This window comes from Misgurnus anguillicaudatus, chromosome 6 (assembly GCF_027580225.2).
Source record: "Misgurnus anguillicaudatus chromosome 6, ASM2758022v2, whole genome shotgun sequence".
NCBI classification, from domain to species: Eukaryota; Metazoa; Chordata; class Actinopteri; order Cypriniformes; family Cobitidae; genus Misgurnus; species Misgurnus anguillicaudatus.
Genome location: NC_073342.2, coordinates 15,766,884 through 15,789,890, shown reverse-complemented (window position 1 = coordinate 15,789,890; position 23,007 = coordinate 15,766,884). Strand labels below are relative to the sequence as shown.

At 38.0% G+C, this 23,007-nt stretch overlaps 1 protein-coding gene across 2 annotated transcripts in view; it reads right to left on the bottom strand.

Moving 5' to 3' along the window:
• The window catches only part of jph3b (junctophilin 3b), a 55,429-nt gene that overhangs the window by 22,076 nt on the left and 10,346 nt on the right, over positions 1 to 23,007 (bottom strand). For both annotated transcript variants that reach the window (XM_055191807.2, XM_055191806.2), the window contains exon 2: positions 12,408 to 13,215. In XM_055191807.2, the coding sequence (XP_055047782.1) occupies positions 12,408 to 13,186 (779 nt within the window). In that variant the 5' untranslated portion in view covers positions 13,187 to 13,215. The remainder of the gene's footprint in view (positions 1 to 12,407; positions 13,216 to 23,007) is intronic.

Genomic DNA, 23,007 nt, shown 5'->3' with positions numbered 1-23,007 from the left:
AAGCTCATAACATTCCTCAAAAATGCATCTTTTGTGTTCAATTCAGACAGTGAGCAAATGATGACAGAAATAATTTTTTTTGAGAGGAACTGTTTCTTGAACACGTACATTAACACTCATTCACATGCAAACCCCCTTCTCTAACGCTGAGATGGATTCACACTTTCGTTTCTCCTGTTCCTGCCTCTCAACACTCAAACACGTGCTGACACCTCCCATCGCTGCTTTCATTCTCTTTCATACACATTTTTTTTCAAAGCCCTGCCTCTCATTCACATTCTTTCTTCACTTTATTATTAAACACTCCCACCCCCTTCCTTCGTAAGATCACACTTGCACAATCCCGACCTGCGCTAGTACCTTATTCTCACAAAAATCACATGAAAGGCAACATACCACACAACACATAGTACAATGTACAGTACCGCTGCAGGTTATTCATAAATCGTCAATGGTTAAGACATAAAACTACAAGCATGTTGGCCGATCACCAGGCCCAGCGCCAAAACGCAATAAATCCATTTTGACTAAATTGCGTAAAAGTGTGTTTTCTATACCAAGAAAGTGACCACTATTAGATGAAAACCACTATTTTCTGTTACAAACGTTCACATAGCATCTTTAGGTTATAATAACATTCAAATCCAAAATTTGATTTTCAAAGATTTATTATTAAAAACAGATTATTTTTTCGGCAAAATGCAATAAATCCATGACAATTTTTTTTTCAAAATGCTATAAATCTATTGAATCAATATAAATGTACATTCATCTTTGCCATGTTATATTCATTTAGTTGACTACTAGTGGTATACACTGATTAAAAAACGAAACATTACTGCCATTAATCAAAACACTTTGTCATATTAAGAACACTGTCATTGCTGCTGTCATCTTTGGGACGTCGTCGCTGAATTTTTTTGACAGCGATCAGCTGTAAAATGTTTTGGTCCTGTTCGATTTTCGTTGACTTCGAGTAAAATAATGGAAAGTTTTTCATAAGATCCCCTGGGGTCAATGTGTTAGCATGACAGAAACTTGCAACAGCCGGCATTTTTCCTTCGCCCGAGTGGCTTACGCTTCTTCCCCATCTCACCACAGGTTTATCAATGCCATCAAAGTATTATTTTGTTTTTGTTTGTTTGTTGATCACAAAGTACAAAGTTGTTAAGGAAAACTAGGATTTCGTGTGTATTCAATGCACCGCCATTATTGTTTACAATGCATGGAATGGTGCGCTGTGATTGGTTAAGCGGATTTATTGCATTTTGCAGAGAAGGAGGACTGGCGTTTATCGCGTTTTGGGAAAAATGGGAGAAAAGACGACAGAATAACACGGCGGATATCGGATTTTGCGTAAAATTAAGTATTTACTTTTAAATACTAACGTAATACAATACTGATTTTGGTGGTAACTCTTTTTTTTAAAATAGCATTTATCGCGTTTATCGCGTAACTCTTCATACCAAACGAACCAAACGTTACCTTGATTGATGTTTCAGCCTGCGAGGTTTTAAACATACATTCCTTAAATTCAAATTTCACGAGCTAGTAATGTCGCTGTCATATCATCATCATCATCATCATCATGGGAAAAGCAAACTTTTATAAATACGCCTTTTTTTAATACGTCCGTCTAACAACTCCAGTCTCCTGCGAAAACGAAGTGACTGAAATAAGTTTAGGTTGAAGCACTGAATTAACTAAAAAAATCAAAGCTTAAACTAAATTAAAAACTCAAACATAATTTATATAAATAATATCAAATAAACGTAAGTAAATAAAATGACAAAAACAGAACTAAATTGCTACAAAACTATAAATAAATTGAATTAACAAAAGCAGCATCTAGAAGGAAACAACTCTTTTAATGGTAAGTTAAATGTTTGTGGCCCTGCTTTTTTATTATGGGAGGCATTATAATGTACAGAAAAATATAATTCAGATTATTATAATGCTAAGCAGCAGTCTCAAATGAACAAAAAGAAAAACTGTTGCATCATGAACAGTAATGAGCAATACTTTTAAGAACAATGAAATAAATGTTTAGAAAGTGATATATTTGATCGTTTTTATTTACATTTTGTGTCTTCCCTCGCCTGGCATACGGATTGTTTCGGGATTGATGGCGCTTCCTGGTTTGTCACTCTCTGCGCTGTCTGTGGTCCTGGATGACTCTTTGATCTCTCCGCTGCCCGTCTGTCCTCACCTGCTCTTATCTTTGGATTGTTCCCTGTTCTGACTGGACTCCCCAAATAGCGAACCAAATTTACTCTATCCTCGTCTCTCTGCCCTCCTGGAGTTGTTAGCCCGTTGCTCAGCTTTATTAATAAAGTCTGATTTATCTTTGAAGTTCGCTTTGATACTGATGATAGTGACAGTGACATTACTAGCTTGTGTAAGTTGCATTTAAGAAATGAAGGTTTAAAACCTTGCAGGCTGAAACGTCAAGGAAATTAGCTAGGACGCTGAATTGCACTGCGCCTTCATGTAGGCTAGCTGGTTTTTTAGGTAGTTGCAGTCATTGGATACATTTTCTGGGGGACCATTTTCCCCCCGTGGCACCGGACCTGACGATCACCTTTAGGGGGCGTGCACACCAAATCTTTTACGCCGGCGCATGTTTTCAATTGTTTCAAATGGAAGCTCGGCGTTTTTCAAATAAGCCAGCAGCTAGCGCGGTTTTTTTCGCCCTGAAAACCAGCGCTTGTTGGTTTTTCCGCGCTCGGCGCCGAGAGTTGAAAGAGATTCAAATTTGGGAGAAAAGCTCTGCTCGTCAATGTCATTTCTCACACCGCCTCTCCAATCACAGTGGAGGGGCGGGACATTACCACAGCAACCAACCAGCTCACAGCCGAAGAAAGCTGGCACTCAGCCAAAAAAACAGCTGGCATTCGGCATTGTCCAGGCATTTTCAGCCGCTTTTAAAAGTTTTGGTGTGCACAACCCCTTAGACATCAATGCCAAGAACACAACAGAAAAAAATCTCAGTCATTGTCTTTTCACACTGTCAGAAAAAATGGCCAAGAAATGGTCCAAAGCTGTCACCAGGGCAGTAAAATTTAAATGTACCATTTTATGTACTAAGGGGTGTACAGTATTTACAGTATTTGGTACCAATATGTATTTCTGAGGTATTCATATGACCTCTTAAAGGGATACTCCAGCCAAAAAAGAAAATAATACCCCATAATATACTCACCATCAAGCAATCCAAATGTTCATCATCTTTCAGATGAGCACATTTGGAGTTATTTTAGTAACTGTCCTTGCTCTTCCAAGCTTTATAATGGTAGAAAAGGTGATCAGGGAACAACTGGGTGATTTTGATATTTGTCTAGAGTATCACTTTAAGGTACAAAGCTGTACTTTTTGAAAGGGTACTGCCCCAAGAAAGTAACCCTTTAAAATCACTCCCTGCATGAGATCTGAGTTGTTTAGTTATGCAATATGCTATTGTAGAAGCCATGAGTTAATATGCTTTCATCTTTTAAATAGAAATTGTGTCAGATTTACTAAATTACCTGATACAAATCTGTGATGTGAATCATCTGATTTCGGCACAAGGAATGTTCACTATCATTAAAAGATGATTCAAGGACAAAATAAAATATCTAGAGATGCCCTTTGAAAGAGAGCAAAACGCAAATCTCTACGATTTCTTCCGGCATATGTTTCACAATGCAGGTGTATCGGCTGCTGTGAACATAATGACCCTGAGCAGTTAAACAGATTAACTGTTATGCGATATTCTCAGTAGTTTAGATCTCCATTCATCTATTCTGCATCCTGTTTGTGTTCGTGCATGTGCTTGCGTTCATCTGATTACCTACCGGAAGTGCGTGATTTCCAGATCTTTGGCCACCCACGTGTCAAAGCCTATTTGGTGTTCAGAAACTTGGCATATGGCCATGAAACCTGCAGCCCTTAAACGCAGAATGGGGCTATTTTTGCATAGAGGACATTTGAATTAAACTCTTAAAGGCACAGCATCAAAGCTGTTAAATTTTAAACGCCAAACATGAGGATGATAATGAAATATGTCTATGCTTAAAAAAAAAACTTTTTGGACTTTTGTGTGTCTCTAGATGGTCACACACATCCACAGAGAGAAAAAGGAGAAACCGGTCACGATGAGCTGACAGCTACAGTTAATTGATCATGAGTTCCTCCATCTGTGCATTGATACAAATTCATAATTTCTGTATTATAAGGTCTTATATGGGAACGACCAATGATGTTCTTTTCAAGCTGACTTTGTTTTCTATCACATCTGCATGGATGAACAGAAAAGGATGGGATGTTTCACCAAATATGGAATCGAGTAATGAAAGATTTCCAAATTATACTTGGAGAAACCTCGTGCTCTGTAGGGAATAAGTCAGGAAGGACTTGGAGAAACTTTGAAGAGATTTCAAGCCTGGAGCTGGTGCTCTTCTCAGCTGATTTATAATAAAACATTTCAGCTGCTTTGAATATAATTTAAGAATTACAGTCAGAGCCGTGGCCACGTGGTCATATATAACGCAACTGTGCTTTGGGAAATGCAACTTTGAAATGCGGCTTGTAGTCCTTTCCCGGTCCTACACTGTCAGAAAAAAATGGTAAATAAAAGGTCCCTAGCTGTCACTGTACCATTTAGGTACAGATATGCATATATTTGGCACTAATATGGTGGTAATATGAACTCTTTAGGTGCAAAGGTGTACCTTTGGAATGGATACTGTTCCTGTGACAGCTAGGGACCTTTTTTTTTTTACAATTTTGACAGTGTACACTCTAAAAACAATTGGTGCTAAATAACACTAAAGGCTTGTTATCATAGAGGAACCATTTTTAGTGCTATTTAGCACTTATAAACAGTGTTGGGGTAACCCATTACAAGTAACGTGCATTACTTAATAATATAACTTTTCTGAAGTAACGAGTAAAGTAACACATTACTTTATAAATGTACATATTAATATTTGAGTTACTTAAAAAAAAAGGAATGCGAGTTACTTTTCAGTTTAAAGATGCACTTTGTATAATCCGTGCCGCTAGAGGGCGCACAATCAAAACAATAACAATGACATAGATTAGTGACGCTCTAAAGCAGCGTGGAATAAGGGGATTTGTTGTTTGACTCAACCGCTGATGACCATCAATCAGACGGGAACGAGGAATCATGTTAACAGATGAGGTAATCAAATGTTTTAAATGTTGCGTTTGATGACATCGTTTTAATTCATTGTGTAAGGTTTCATGTAATGTTCAAAACACAATTGTTATTCATAGATGTTACAGTATTAGTCCATTACGATGGTGTGGGAATACAGCACGGAATTAAGTGTTCAGATTAACAAATTTATCATAAACAAGCGAGTATAGCCCAACAGACGCATACTTCCGCATTTGTCCACGACACACTTGTCTGTGGTTTCTACGTCAGTAAAGGCAGTAACAAAGGGTAACGTGGATATTAACGTCATTGATAGGCGACTGCACTGCCCCGTGTCACTGTTTAGAATCATTAAATCATATTAAATACAAATTCATAACTCCTGACAAAAATAAAGACACTACTGTCACTATAGGATTTTCTGAATAAAATAAAGGTCAAAAACTGAATCTTAAGTCTTAACGCTTTTTAATGCCGTATAGTTTGAATTAATGTAAATAAAGAACTCTTTAGGATGCCAGTGTCCTCATGCAGGTTAACAGGATTGGGTGCTTGTAAAACTGTGGCGTTAAATGCGATGCGGTCAAAAATTTGGGTGCAACTGACTTTTATTCTGGTGCACCTAAGAAAAATAGTTAGGCGCACCAGTTCCACCAGTGAAAAAAGTTAGTCTCGAGCCCTGGAATGCCAATTTTCTCATAATTTACAAGTAGTTGAAAACATTAAAGATATTGTTAGTAGTCAGCTGGACAAACAGAGATGGCAGGCCAGAGCTTGACATTTTTGCGATGGAAATATGCCATTTCTCAGTCATAAAAGCCACCTGCAAGGCCTGAAAGAGATCAAGCCTCAGCAAAGAAAGAAAAAGTAACGCAAAAGTAACTTAAAAGTTATGTAAGCATTAATTTACATGAAAAGTAACTAAGTAACGCAATCAGTTACTTTTTTGGGAAGTAACTTACTATTGTAATGCATTACTTTTAAAAGTAACTTTCCCCAACACTGCCTATAAAGCACTTATGAAGAACCATATGGGGGTGATATAGGACACAGGTGCTAAATGGCACTTAAAAGGGTTCCCCTATGATTACGAGCCAGTGAACCACTTTTAGTGCTATTTAGCACTGTTTGTTCTTAGAGTGTACCCTTTCTTTCCTTCCCTATCACTTCCTATCTGTCTCTCCTCTTAGAATAAAGAGAAAAAACACTTCACACTAAAAAAAAATGCAGCATAACGTTTAAATAACTTAAGGCAAATCAATTCAACCTACTTTTTTAAGTTTTTATTTGTGATAAGTTTATATAGCTTAAAAAAAACTTTTTTACAGTGCAAGAATATAAAAGATAATTTTAGGAATGAGATAATCTACCTCACTAGAAAATTCCACATTTTACCTCCTAAACTCCATATTTGGTTAGGAACAAATGTTAATTGTATCCGCTATGGCGATGGACAAAAATTTCAGGGAATAATTACTTCAATTCAGGTCTGTTGTCAGAAAAGCTATTGAATGGCTTGTCAAGACTATTCTGGTGGTAGCTTTTCATTTACTTCATTGTTTGTTTATTAGCAGTGTTAACATTTTAAAAACTTTGTGTTTTTGTGTTCAACGGAAAAGAAAAAGCAGGTACGACATGAAGGTGGTAAAATTATGCCAGAATGTTTCTTTTTGTTTACATTTTTTGTAAGTAAAAAATCTGTGTACCCTTAGAACCAGACAAAGACGTTTAAATTTTGATACAGTATAAATCATTTAGTTTCGAGCTCTGCATTATCTCAGTGGTTGTTGCTAGAGCTCTGTGTGTGTATCAGTTTTATGTGCTAAGCTGTAGTCATAGCATTGCTCAGAATATAATGAGGTCAGTGGGATTTGTAAGTGGTGCTCTTAATATAGCACATGCATACCTATGCACGATAGTATAGGCACGCAAACATGCAGTCATCATTACTGCCTGGGCCTAAGTGTATAAACACACATACAGTATGTGCTTACACATCTCCCTAACATGTGCAGATGACATGAATGCATGCATGTGTGAGGCAATAAGCTGAAAGGGATTTAAAGGGTGTGTGTATGTGAAAAAATAGGCAAAACTGGCTTAATTTGGTCGTCTATATTCGGCAGTTTGCCAACACTCTTGGCATAATGCAGAAGTTTATATACTCTCGTTTTTCTCTTGCTTACTTTCTAAACGGCATCTTTAGACCTTTAGAGGAGTGACTCATTGGTGTGGTGACCTGATGGGGATTACTTCACCCAAATCTGTCATAATTTTGTTCTCAACTTCATATTTGTGACCCTGCACCACAAAACTTTTCTTAAAGAGCACCTATTATCTGATTCACGTTTTTAAATTTCCTTTAGTGTGTAAGTGTGTATTAGTACATGTTAATGATATAAGGTACAAACCCCAAAGTAAACAATGACGCGAGTTATCGTCTCCAGCGTAAATCTCTTTTCTTGGACTACAACAAAGACCGACATTCTCATAACTCCCCCTACTTCGGACTCACAGCCTGTAAGTTAACTCCTGTTAGCATTGCATTGTGAGCGAATCTTTCAAACATGGTAAGGAGCATCACATTTCCGGCTGACGTCAGAGGTATTCAGACCAATCACAACGTACAGATTAGCTGGCCAATCAGGGACACAAATCTGTGCGTTTCAGGAAAAGTGTGAAATCTGGAGCTACAAAAATTTACGGTATTTGGAAAATAATGTGTTTTTAAACCATAAACCATGCAAACACACTGTATTATACCAAATACACAAAATAACGTTGTTTTTAGCAATGAAATAGGTGCTATTTAATATATTTGTAGCAATAGCCAAAAATACAAATATAGATTTTTTTATGCCAAAAATCATTAGGATATTAAATAAAGCTCATGTTCCATGAAGATATTTTGTAAATGTCCTAATATATATATAAAAGTATTTTTATCATTAGTAACATGTGTTGCTAAGTCTTCATTTCGACAACTTTAAAGGCGATTTTCCCAATATTTCGAGTTTTTGCACCCTCAGATTCCAGATATTCAGTATCTCGGCCAAATATTGTCCTATCCTAAACCATACATTATTTCAGCTTTCTGTTTTTTTAATTAATTCAGCTGACTGCTTTTGTGGTCCAGGGTCACATATTTCTAAACCTGTATGCTGTTTCCACTTTGTCAATGATTTGAAGTCGAGATCGCATGATCGTTTTATAGAAAAGAATAATTTTAAAATGAATAATTCAGAAATCATACTGATTCAATTCGCTAATTCAACTCACTGACTCAAAGATCAAGTTTTCCAACTGGAGAGCTAAATTATCAGCAAATAATAATTTAAAGGATTAGTCCATTTTCGTAAAAAAAATCCAGATAATTTCTTCACCACCATGTCCTCCAAAATGTTGATGTCTTTGTTTGTTTAGTCGAGAAGAAATTATGTTTTTTGAGGAAAGCATTCCAGGATTTTTCTCATTTTAATGGACTTTAATGGACACCAACACATAACAGTTTTAATGCAGTCTAAAATAGCAGTTTCAAAAGACTCAAACGATCTCAAACGAGACATAAGGGTCTTATCTAGCGAAACGATTGTCATTTTTGACAAGAAAAATAAAAAATATGCACTTTTAAACCACAACTTCTCGTCTTCCTCCAGCTGTGTGACGCGCCAGTGCGACCTTGCGTAATACGTCATCACGTAAAGAGGTCACCGATGACGTATTGAAACTACGCCCCAGTGTTTACAAGTGTGGAGAAAGAGGACCGTTCCAACATTGTTATATGTGGAATGATACTAATTAATGTCTTCGTGTCAGTTCATTCTTTAAAATGGTCCGCAAATGTGCATTTTTGGCTTAGTTACATATATGTAACACGTGACCTTTCCATGGCATTATGCAATTACGTAAGGTTGCGCTGGCGCGTCACAGGACCGGAGATAGACGAGAAGTTGTGGTTTAAAAGTGCATATTTTTTATTTTTCTTGTCAAAATTGACAATCGTTTTGCTAGATAAGACCCTTATGCGTTGTTTGGGATCGTTAAGAGTCATTTGAAACTCCTTTGAAATTGCAATTTTAAACTGCATTACAACTGTTACGTGTTGGGGTCCATTAAAGTTCATTAAAATGAGAAAAATCCTGTAATGTTTTCATCAAAAAACAAGATATCTTCTCGACTGAACAAAAAAAGACATCAACATTTTGGATGACATGGTAGTGAGTAAATTATGAGGATTTGTTTTTAAGAAAATGGACTAATCTTTTAAATTTGGTCTGTTCCTCATACAAAGCTGATGTGAAGTAGAGAAAATAAAATGTAACCAGTTGCAGCAGTGGAGCACATTCACAAATCAGATACCAGGAAAACCAGGAAAACAGACAATGATATAAACAATGCTTCTGTTTTTTAATTTGCATTCAATTTTCAACCAACCCCTATTCACTTAATAAGCACACACACGCACGCACATACACACACACACACACACACACACACACACACACACACACACACACACACACACACACAACACTCACCGACACACACGCACTAACAGCATCGGGCAATTTATGACTATGTCATCCGGCATGTCCATGTTATTGATTGTGGCACTGTTGCTCTGCATCAATACAGACATCAGTCTGTCTGCTGATACACCCAGAATCTACATAACTCTCATTAAGTGAACTTATGTATTCTCTCTCTACGCTGAGACCAACACAAATCATTCATGTTTCCTTAGCAACCACACCGCACAGCATCAGCACCAAAGCCTATTTAACAAGTCTCAAGCAACCGCTAGAAATATGGCCCTGTGTTTGGATGCTCAGTGAGAGGAAGATAGGATATATGTTGTTGAATGATGTTAGCTCAGACAGAAGCAGGTGCGAGTTGTTGTGGTAATAGGAACACACTAGAAATAGTGCATTGACATCTATTTGGAGGAAATACAGCTGTAGCTATGCCAAACATTTAGATATGGATCTAGTTTAAACTCTTATTAGCAAATATATACGTTTACTTAACATTTGAGAAAAATCTATATATAAAATATTATGTATGGAAAACATATGTGTGATTATTTTTTGCATGCACGTATCTTTGTTTTGTTGTTCCTTTTCATCAAACTTATACTGGCCAATGGAAACGTGCTTAAAGTCCATGTAAGTCCGATATTAAAGGTCACATTCTTCCTGATCCCATTTTTCAAACTTTAGTTAGTGTGTGATGTTGCTGTTAGAGCAGAAATAATACCTGCAAAATGATAAAACTCAAAGTTCACTGCCAGGCGATATATTTTCTTTAACAGAATTCGTTTTTCAAAGCCTACAGCGAACATCCGGTTTGGACTACAGCCTCTACTTCCCGATTGAATGACGTCAATAAAACAGTTTTTGACTAAACTCCGCCCACAGGAATACGTCAGTCGCCAGCTTTGGCTCAAATGGCTCTGCTAAGCTAAGCTGCTGTCAATCACAACACACTAAACAAACTACACAATCACAACTCATTACGTATTTATGAAGGAAGGATTTTATATAATAAGAAAGACATCAGCCCGTTTTGAGGACAGTGAAAACACTGCTATATAGATAAGTAAATTGTGTGAAAAATACCATGTTTTTTTACACGTGAAACATGAACACATGTTATATTGCGCAGTGTAAGCAAAATCAAAGCTTTAAAAACACAGAAAGAACGGGACCTTTAAATGAGTTCTCATCTTGTGACACCACAGAAAAATTTTGTTATTAACCACCCAGCCAAATTTGAATGATAAAAAAGCCAAATAAATAAAATAAGTTATGATTCCCTGCTCACAAACACTGAGGGCGTGTCCTCTGGCAGCGCTGAAACACGCCCACTCGCAGCAAAGCTGCTATATCTCTCTCAACTTTCAAATACCGCTACAACCTACCGTACTTTCCGGACTATAAGGTGCACCAGAGTATAAGGCGCATCATTCAAAAATGCGTTATTAAGACGAAATAACATATATAAGTCAAAGTGGACTATACGTCGAAAATTATTTAGAAAATTATTTTACAAAATCCAAGCCAAAGAACAGACATTTAATCTGGAAAGGCAAGTTATTCAACTAAACAACAGCACAGAACAGCAGGCTTAATAGATGTCTGTACGTTAAAAGTAATATTATCAGTAATTTAAACGACAAACCATAGCATACAGAGTGTACATGGAAGGGTGAATAGGCTAAATTAACCGAAAAAGCCAACTAGCGTAAAGTTCCTATACTCGTCATTCCACATTACAGAATCCATTGAATTACATAAATACAAAAGCAGCATATGGCGGACTCTCGCGGCTGTAGGCGGTAATGTTGTCTCTTGCCTCATAAATGTCAAAATTTATTCATACTGACTGACAAGGCGCACCTGACTGTAAGACACAGCACCAGCCAAGTTATGAAAAAAAAACGCGGCTTAGCCTATATAGGCCGAAAAATACGGCAAATAAACGCTAACATTATAATGTGTTTAGAAACAATTCTCTGAAATGACTTTACACAGACTTTAAAATCCCAATAATACTTGCCAACAAATCAACCTGATCAATCTTGAAGACCTGCTAGCAAACCATCTTAGGCATTTGTAAACTTTTTGTATTTTTCAGCTGAAAAATTACAGACCAGTCACCCACCCTTGCCACACCCCTGCGACATCAAACATTATAACATCATAAAATCTTTTTAAAGGGGACATACCATGAAAATCTTGACTTTCCATGTTTAAGTGCTATAATTGGGTCCCCAGTGCTTTTATCAACCTGGAGAATGTGAATAAGAACAACCTAGTAACTTAGTTTTGGTAAACCATTCTCCAGAAGTATGTGAAAAAAAGTTGTCAGAAGGGGATAATATCGCCTCTTTATCCAACCACAGCACTGCCATTTAGTGCAGAGATCAGCTCATTTGCATGTTAAAGGACACGGCACAGTTTTGCTCACAAACTTCACATAAGTACTTTGGGGACACCAAAGATTTATTTGACATCTTAAAAAAGGGAATGAGCCCAAATAAATTAACCCAAAAAACAATGGGTTAAAACAACCCAGCATAGGCTAAATTACAACCTAACATGGTGGGCTTGTCCCTTTTTTTTACCCAATGCTGGATTGAAAGTAACCCAGCATTTGTTTTTAGAGTGTAGGCTTTCTTTAAAAACATCATCACTTGTTGGCAAGAAAAATTTGACTATCATGATAACAGAATCCTTAATCTTACCTTGAAAGTGCAATTTCCGCCTTTTGCTTTGCAATGTCGGCGGCCTTGTCTGCTGCTTCTACCGCTCTGTCCACTTTCTCGCGAATCTTGCTGGCACGTAGAGGAATGAGGTTCTTGCGTTTGCCGCTAACTAGCACGTTCTGTTTGTATTTTCCCTCTTCTTTAGTGCCATCAGGAAAGGTGGTGCATCCGTACCCATGCCTCTTGTTGCCCAACCACTCTCCCTGATAGTGCAGTCCGTCAGATCGCCTGCTCACCCCGCAGCCCGTCCTCTTGTCATTCTTCCATTCGCCTGTGTAACTCTCCGTGGTAGTGGCATCCACGTCATCGTCACCCACTGGCAGCTCGCTCTCCCCCTCCCCGAGGCTGATGGTCGAGTTGATGTCGGATGCGGCGGAGCTGACCGTACTCATGCCAGCTTCGCTCCGAAAGGAACTCTGCTTGCTTCTCTGGCTGGCCAACGAGCTTTTGGACTCCGATTTTCGCAGTTTGAGGCCACTCAAGAGTGAACGACGGAACAGGCCCTTCTTTTTGTTTTTCAAAAGCTCTGCTTCACTGTGGGCCGTCAGAACGAAGCCCCCGCGGGACACTGCAGGGCTGCCCGCCGCAAGGACGCCTCCGCCCCCCACACCAGCCACGGGCGGTCGATCTCCGGTCAGCAGCGCTGTGCCGTTACTGTGCTCGGAGCGTAGAGAGTTTATGGAGGTACGGAGAGGTGAACGGATGACGGCCGCCATACCGTACGGAACGCTCTGCCGTACGCCGTATCCGTGCCGCATGCCTCCCACCCATTGGCCCTGGTATGTACCTGCGAAAAAAGGCAACAAGTAAGAAACTACAGCAGACAGTTACACCATGAATCACCAATATACTTAAGAATGAAGATTTCGGTTCTGTTGCAGGATTTTTGCAGAGCTGCAGATGTAAAACTTAGGGATACACTGCTGAGTCTGCTATCCTTAGGTTTCTCTAGAGTTTGGAGAGTTGCCTCATGAATTCAGCTCTGTTTCTTCCTGACAGTGTAGTGAGAAACATTGTATAAAGAAAAATAGGGCTCAGACTGGCCCTTTTAGTGGCCCTCAATGCATTTTTCATTGCTTTGGTGCCACATTATGAGGGTGAGTAACAAAAAAGAAAAATGAATACATACATATGACGGGTATTTAATAGGATCTGTAAGGAATAATCGACGACGGGCTGTTGAATTATTAGACAAATAATGCATACCCAAGGTGGTGATGCGGCCACGATGCGAAGCAGTCAATAATCAATATTTTTCAATAATTCACCAGCCCGGAGTCAATTATTCTGCTTATACTACGGTTACCACACCTTAAGACATTGACCACATGATATATTTGAAGGGATTCGTCCGGTTTTTGTACTTAAATCGTTATTGTCAGTAGGACTATTTCTTCTGCGTCTCATCCAACGGCTCTTTTGCTTTGTTCCAAAACGTCATTTTAAAGCTTGCAATGGAGGCTTGAGCCATTGATAGGATTCTAATGCAGTTATTAATGAAGTTATTAGAAAGAAAGTGAGAGCGACAGAGACACAGAGAGAGAAAGAAAGGAAGAAAAAGAGAATAGCGAGCGAGAGAGAGAGAGAGAGAGAGGGCGAGCAAGCGAGAGAGATTGTGTGAATGAGGCTACCTCTGTGCATCTCTAAACAGCGCTGTTATTCCCTCAGAAAATCGTATGTCATGTTGTTTTTGTTAGTCCTTTATTACAGTTAACTATGCGTTCAAGAGAGCTGCCTGGAACTACTTTCGCTGTGCGTTTCCCAGAAAATATTTGCACACCTTAGAACGTTCATCAGCCAATCAGATTCAAGCATTCAACGGACCTGTGGTATAAAATGAGATAAACTGACACACCCAATTCTTTCTTTTCGATCAACTCATTTGTGTTACTAGAGTAGGCTTAATGCTTTTCAACCTCTTACATGAGCTTGCTAATTTGTCTAAGAAATATTGTTTACAGTCACACGAGTATAACAATAACTGTAGGTACAGAACACCATGATTACAGCTGTGATCGCCATCAGCATAGCCATCATCATCCATCGCCAACCACAGGATGTGCCATAATGGCAACAAGGGGAGAAGTGCTTTTGGCAGCCATGATCCTGGCTCCATTACTTCTCTTATTGTGATGGAGCCTCATGGGACTAAGTATTCATCTCATCTATCTTCATGTCCATGAGGTATCACAATGTCCATCAATTTAGCCGCCAGCAGTGTTATTTATCAGTGACCGTGCCAACAATATAAGGGGATGCTGGGTTCCGTAAAATGTCCTTTATGGACCTGGCAGCCTGATCTTTCTGTCAATGCTCTTGATGGATCACCATCTTGGATCTTTCATTAGACGACACAGCTGACCAACAACAACCATAAAGTTGCAGGCCATGAGAGTGGTGATGGGTGATCTCAAACTGGTGTCACTGGTAAAACCGCATTTCTAATCATTATAGTGTTTTGTTTTCAAAAGGAGGAAGGTAAGCGACATCAGCATCTTCAAACAGACATTGCCTCATAAACTGATTCCAGATGAGGTTTCTGCTCTCATGCTTACAACTAAGGATCATAATGCCTCTCTCCATGGTGCTGAAATCTGGGACAGCGCTCTCTCTCTCTTCACATGCAGCAGAGCTGAATGGTTTGTATTCACACAAAAAAGATATTTTTTAGACTGTCATACTAGACCTGATCACTCCTGTACTTTTCCCCCTCCGTGAGGTCACCTGTGATGTAACCACTATCCCTTCAATGATTCATCCTGGCTAATGTTCTAGAACTGTGCCACACACACACAGAGAGCTCACCATGCTGCTTCCGCTATCTCACCATCTCTCCCACCTCTTATTCATACTCGCCCTCTTTACTTCTCCTTTTTGGCGTTACATTATCAGCCCTCTCTTCTTGGTAGCTACATGCATACACATTCTGCCATATGTGAGCGTCCCTCATCCCCTCGTCCTGTATTGATCTCATGTCTGGATGGCTCGATAGGGCTGGAGTTGTGTTTGGTGGATTTTCCCAGCCCCCATTTTAATTTACATAAACTCGACTGGGTTGCAAACAGCCTTGCTACCATCCATCTGCCCACCCGTCTGTCTGTCTATCGTTTGAAACTTTAACAACGCTTTGGAGTATTTTTATTACCAAACTTATTACAAGGCCGTAAACTCCCTTTGTTTTCCAAGGGTACCATTGTTTTGGATTTATAATGGTGAATTAAAAGTGTATTAAGGATTATTTTTATCAAGAGAGCGATACTTGTAGACGAATAGAGAGCATGCATGTGAGAGAGATCGAGAAGTTGGAGTGAGAACAGACGCTGATTCATTTTCACAGGTCTGCGCTGTTGTCATTCAGATGTTGTGCTGTGCGGAGAGGACGACAGTTGGCCAACATCTGTCTGATGCATGCTTTATATTGTCAAGCAGCATCTGTGTGATATGTAGATCAAACACAATTCTAAACTGATGGGATTAGCTCAAAAAAATCCAACACACACCAAATAAAAGTCAGTGTGTTTGTCCTAAACAATTACATTGTAGTTTTCATACAGACACTCACACACACATCCTTATTAAATGCAGGTTTGCATCCAAAAATGTTTTGTCAGCCTGTATGGTTCCATAAAGAACCTTTAACATCCACAGAACTTTTTTATTTATTAACTTTTTATTTATTTACACCACTCCAGCATCCAGGGCACGATATATTCATGGCAAGAACTGGTTAATCCATACACAAGTTAATTCACACGCAAGTCGGGGATGGACAATTTGTCATCTTCATTTCACATAACCTGTGTGACTTTAGAGTGTGGGAGGAAACCGGAATACCCGGAGTAACCCCACACTAACACAGGATGAACATGCAAAATCCAAACAGACAGACCTCCTGACACAGCCAAGGCTCGAACCAGGGACCTGAGTAAAAATGTTCTTTGGGTGACCAAAAATGGTTCTAAAAAAATGGATCATAAAACCAGTCATAAGTAGCACAGGTACATATTTGTAGCAATAGCCAACAATACATGGTATGGCCCAAATCTTTTTATTTTTTATGCCAATAATCATTAGACTATTAAAGATTTTGTTTCATAAAGATATTTAGTAAATATTTTACATTAAATATATAACAATGTGTTTATCATTAGTAATATGCTGATAAGGATTTAATTTAAAGGGGTGGTTCAATGGTATTTCAAGCATTCTGACTTATTAACACAGTTAATGTCAAAAAAGCAGTTAGGCGTGTTACAGAGTATTTCTGTGCCAAATGCACTTTGCCAGGGTTCGTACAAGTTTCGGAAAGTTTTTTCAATTACAGGTCTACCTGATGTTACAGGGGTTTTCTATACGTATCACTTCTTTATATGGGCACTTCCCCCGGAAAACCCCGCCCACCCGTCAATCAGCGGGAGACGCTAGAATTTGCAAACATCTTATCACGCGACACAGCTTTGTTTCATTTCAAAACTCAACAATGGCACGAATGAAGAAGTGTGTTTTTGGATGTAATGAGAAGAAAGCCAGCCTTATGAAAACAATGGATATAGTTTATTATCCGGGGTAGCAGCGGAGTTTTGCGTGTGTGTTTGATGCGCTGGATTTTCCCAACCAGGTCATAACAAGTTGCACGCGGTAAGTAAGACTTCTGTCTTATGTTGGAAATAGGCGCGTGCATATAAATGACACGAACATGTAGTGAATCTTAAGTTAAAACAGTGTTGTATAGTGTTGCATGACTCATACTCGCTCCTCCCGCGGTATAACTCCTCCTTCATTTTTTCGTATGTATCGGAAAGATTCGGTAAAGCTAATCTTTCTTTTATGAATCTGATTAAACTAAAGACTCTTCGGGGATAAAAAGGATGTAATACTACTCTATAGTTACTCCAGATTAACATCAGAAATGCAGAAACAGCGTGTGTTACGTTAGCTTTAAAGGTGATTTTCTCAATATTTAGTTTTTTTTATTTGTATCTCGGCCAAATGTCATATCCTAACAAACCATACATCAATGTAAAGCTTATTTATTAAAAAAATTTACCCTTAAGACTGATTTTGTGGCCCAGGGTCACATATTACATCACTGTTAAGAACCCTTTTAAAGCTATTAAGTGTGGTTTAAAGGTTTTTGTAAGCTTTTGCAGTTAAATACTACAAATTAGGTTTTATAAATTCTGTTGTTGTAACAGTAAGGATTTTTGAAAAACACTTTGATAAAGGGAGTGTGGCCGACTACCAAAACACACTTGTAGCCAATCAGCAGTAAGGGGCATGTCTACTAACCGACATCGTTGCCTGGGTTGCGTACGCGTGGGGCGGGTCTATCAAAAGAGGGCCAGATTCTATTGAGGTAGGGGCGTGTTTGTTTAAGTGATTTCAAATATCAACATTGGCTTTCAGAGATCATGCACCCCGCCTTTAATTGCCACAGAAATAATGTCAATAGTTCATAGTATTGTCTTGTTTAGACCATTTCACTGATTATATATGACAATAAAATAGCATAATAATGCATGTAAATCAGTTTTAAAAACACATTTTTGATATTTAAGAATATTAAGATGAAAAAAATTAAATATGAATATGAAATTGGAATGTAAGAAAAAAATAATATTCAAAATATTAAAAACTTAAAAATAAATATAACTGCTAATAGTGATGTTCAGTATAAATCCCAGCGTCACGAGGTTAATTGCTTTAATCAGTGTTACTCTGGTCGCATCTGTAAGTATGCGCCATTAAGTTCAAGTAGACATGCTGGCTCGTTTACGTTAATTTCCTCTCCTCGCATCTCATTCACATCAGAGATGCGAGTTTTAGCCTTGAAACCAATTCTGGTCAGATTTATTCTTTCAAACTGTATGTATTCACCAGAAAAACACGAAATTTCAGCTCGAGTAATGCTCTCTTCACCTGTCACCGTCCGCTCTGTGTGTTTGTGTGCCTGTGTGCGCACATGTGGATCCAGAGCCAATTGCGATAGGCTAAAATGCTAATGGCATTCATTTTTATGCAAACAAACATACGTGTAAACACAATGGCAATATATCGCCCCCACCGAGGTCATGTTCACTTATTGTGCGATAAGTCGATATAGTCATTATCGCGAAAGGCCTAACTACAACAGACCAACTCAAATGTTTGAGATCTTTTCAACATTTAAACATTAATGTAACGTTTACCTGCAAGCATCCACAAATCAAATAAGGCTGTCAACAATAATAAACCTCTCCAGACTATTGCAAATTAGCTTAAATATGACAAAAAACAACAAAAGACAAATCTAACAGAATAAAAGTACCTATATTATAAAATCAAAGAGAATTATGATGCATTCCCAGACACTTCAGAATAAGGGCTGTCTGAAAGTGATATAAAACTGCTGACATCTGTAGTGCTTTGATTGATTGGCACAGTGTTTGTACCGACATAAGACTAAGCATTCAACTTGGAGTCTGGCAGTCTGAGGACAAGTCCCTCCCACAGGCTGAAATGAGTGGCTTTATACATTACGACTTCCTGTTTGAGGTATATGGAGGGGGAACTTGGCCTTGTTTGGCCTTAAGACTGCTTATAAAATCTTCCTGACTGAGTAAGGTCATTTCAAAGATTGAAATCAATGTGAAATCGATGATTGAATCAAGTTTTGATGCTCCTAATCTCACAATTAGATCATAGACAGGGTCACATATACATTGTCGCTTTAAACAATGCGTCCTTTATGTATTTCTTCACAGTGATGTCAAAGTGAAATCCCTTCATGTGATGCAAACACAAACAACCTGGTCCTTTGATAATTCTGCAGGTAGCCAAAGAAACTTCTCATTAAGAGGCAGCTAAATCTCCTATATCTAAACGAGAGAGAGAGAGAGAGAGAGAGAGAGAGAGAGAGAGAGAGAGAGAGAGATCAGTCACGACATTGGCACGCTGCTGGCGCTCTCCGTGGTTCTGAAGATTAGAGTAGGAGTTTCGGGTGGGATTTATATGCTCTCGAGCCTCGGCTATTCATTTTTGATCACTGTAGTGGACATTTTTAGTGTGCAGACATACATGTCACTGTTTGAAGTCTTAAAAAGGACACTGGGCTTTTGTGTCATAGCAGATGTTGTAATTATAACTGTTACACTTATATCCGGCAGATGCTTTAATTCAGCCAGATTTGCTTTTTTATCAGTAGGTATTCCAGCTATACAGGAACATTATTATTTTGCCATAATGATCAGCTGTCTGTACATAATACTTTCATATTTTAGTATATATATTAAAAATTATTTTATTGCTGTGCAAAAGAGAAAATACAGTCTCAGATTTCTTTACGCCCTCATTGGTTTGCTAACTGTACTAGGTACGCTGCAGACAGCAGTATCGCCTTGCATGAGCTTGGGACGTCTCGCACGGTTATTTGATTAGCGGTCCTGTATTGGCTTTCTATGAGTCCTGCAACCCACATGTCAAAACTAATTCGTTTGCGTTTCAGCCGGAGGCCTGTGAGATGAGTTCTGCCACGGCGCGGGGCACACAGAACGGAAACGGTTAATGCGGAAAGATCAAAGATGCGGAAACATCACAGCGTAGATTTAACCACGTGCTTTCCCCCGGGCTGAATTTATAATAGTTTTTTTTTTTTTTTTAATAAACACTGTTCTGTTTCAAGGTCGAATGCGTCTTGTTTCTGCATTTTGGTTTTTTATGATCAGTGATGGGTCTGTCTGAAGAAATGACAGTATTCATGACGTTCCTGGTCTAAATATCCCACATACAATTCTAATGAGAATTTTTGCCAAGAAAAAGCTGGCTCTCACAAAGCAGGCAGAAAGAATTTGGATCGGGTCTTTTATGAATTATTAATGTCTGCCTTTTTTCACAAAGTCAGCAATTGCACCGCAAAGTAATTGTCGGGTGCATGGTTGGGGACCAGAGAGGGACAGGCATTCAGAGTACACATCTGTTCCAGGACAGCGCGATATGACAGGTGTTTATAGCCGTAGATGGACTAAACAGAGGACCTCTCATCCATAACCAACTGTAAACTAATGGTGTTCTTAGCTAATATAAACTGGCCATTCATTATAGCTTTGGAGCTAATAGCTTGTTAGGTGCTATACGTAGCAGGTCAGATGAATCAAAGGTTGACTTGATGCTATATACAATTTTAATGCTGTATGTTATGTACGTGGAGCAAAGCTTTTGCAACAATGCCCCACAAAATGAAGCTACGCTTAAACCTAAATCTCTCTGTAAGCCTGCATAGACTAGCATGCTGTTATCTGGTTAAGGGGATTTCAGTTTGACTTTTTTAATGCCATGTTGGTGACCTCTCTCAAATGCGAAAAACATTTTTGGATTATAAACAACATAAAATCCCCCAGAGAGTCAGTTTCAACCACATATCTGATTTATCATTCTTTCACTCTACAACTGTATTTGTTTTTGAGCAGAATGACTTTTTAAAGGCCACGTTGATCAGCATTTGTGTCTTAGTCATAAAGGAGTGCTGGGATTTGCTGTATATGAGGCACATAGTGGACATGACGCTGTTGTTGGCCTTGGGCAACACAGAGTTCAACACTGATGGATGTAAGTACTTTACTTCCTGAATTCTGAGTAATCATTGGGGCTACATCAGAAACTAAATTCAGATCAGACAGTAAAGGCAAAAATCTACTATCTTCTTATCAAATGCCATTCTCATAGATTCTCATATAATTCCTATGGGTCTGACTAACAGGTACAACATGCCAAGTCATGTTATTGAACTAAATATTGATATGCTGTCAATATTAAAATATCATGCAAAGATAAATTCACAGCCAGCGAAGAAATTTTGTATTATACTGTATATAGGAAGAAAATATAATGTAGAGGTTCATATCTATTAATATACAAATACATGTATGTACATTATTGCTTTTAATACACAATAAAATTGGGCTTATTTTTAACCCAACGTTGGGTCAAAAAGTATAAACAAAATCGGTTGAATTGTAATTGAATCTATGCTGGGTTGTTTAACCCATTTATGGGTCAAATTTTAAAAACATTTTCTGGATTAATGTACTGTAACCCAACAGCTGGGTTCATCCCTTTTTCATCCAACGCTGGGTTGAAAATATTTCAGCATTTCTTAGTGTTCATACCCTACTGATCAAAAGATAAGGCCAACTGACTGAAATGTTTCCATTCATACCTTTTAATCTTAAACAATGCTGGTTATTTTTACACCAGCGTTGGGTCAAAATGGGACAAACCAAACTTGATGAGTTATAATTTAATCTATGGTTTAAAAAATGGTTTGTGCGCTAAGCGCACAGTCTAAAAGGGTTGTTCCTATTATCCTAATGAGTAATGGGTGTGTTTTGGGTGTAACATGCAATAAACCAATGAGAGTCTCATCTCCCATCCCCTTTAAAAGCCAGTTGCGCTTGAGCCATGCCGATTCCCTATTTAGATGGCAGAATTTGTAAACTGAAAAACTAAGTGGAGGAAGAAGACCACCAGTTTAAGATTAATGTTAAAAATTGTGTTGTTTTTATTTGTATTGAAATTTTTATTTTTTGTATTAAAATCTTTGGTACTTTTTAAAAGTCGTCATGGTAGTAAAATTAGCAGGCTTTTAATTGCTATAAATGTATGTATAGCCTACATGATCATTGTAATCTCAAAGAATAATTTACAAATATGCAAGAAAAGGTTTTTACTCTAAAAATACTTTATTTGTAACAAACAGGAGATAAAGAATTTACAAACGTGTGGAGCGTCAAAACGTTTTAGCACTCGGACAGTGCCGTGAGTGTTTTGAAAAGCATTACTTAAAATGTTTCTCATCTCACCATATGCACAGGTACAAAGTCATCATATACAATAAATACATGGGGTAGCATTTAAAAAATAGATTTCAAAATAGATGCAAAATTTGCATTTGTTTAAAGCAAAACATTCAGGGGTGCGTTCTCCGATAACGTTCTCTCTTAGCGCGCTACGAAGACTCAAAAGGTACACCTTAACTACAGGTATACCTTTCCTACGTGTGTTCTCCGAACTATACCTTTGGATGTTGCTTAAGGTAAATCTTCTTAAGTTCGACCTTAGCGGGTGCTGTCCATGGTGGAGGTTCTGAATAGGTTGATATCGATTGCTCGACAATCAATTATTCACTTTATGTAATAGGTTTCGCTGCGTTATGAGATAGCGGTGTTCTTTATTAAATAAACATTTTAGAAATAGTTCAAGTTCAATTTATTAGGAATATCTGGTAAAAATATTTCAAATTGCAAACAACTAAATTCAGATGAATGTGCAAGCAGCGTCGTTACAATGCGGATAAAGCTTAATGGACGCATTTCTGGAGCCTGTCTGTCTACCTCAAATATAACATATAATATATATATATATATATATATATATATATATATATATATATATATATATATATATATATATTATATAATAAAATAAATAAATATATATTATGATTACTTTAGATTTTAGCTTTGATTAGTTTTAATGTGGAAATTGTGTTGACCTTAGGAGCCTATAAGCAAGTGCGCAGTTTGTTTTGAATGTTTATAAAGAA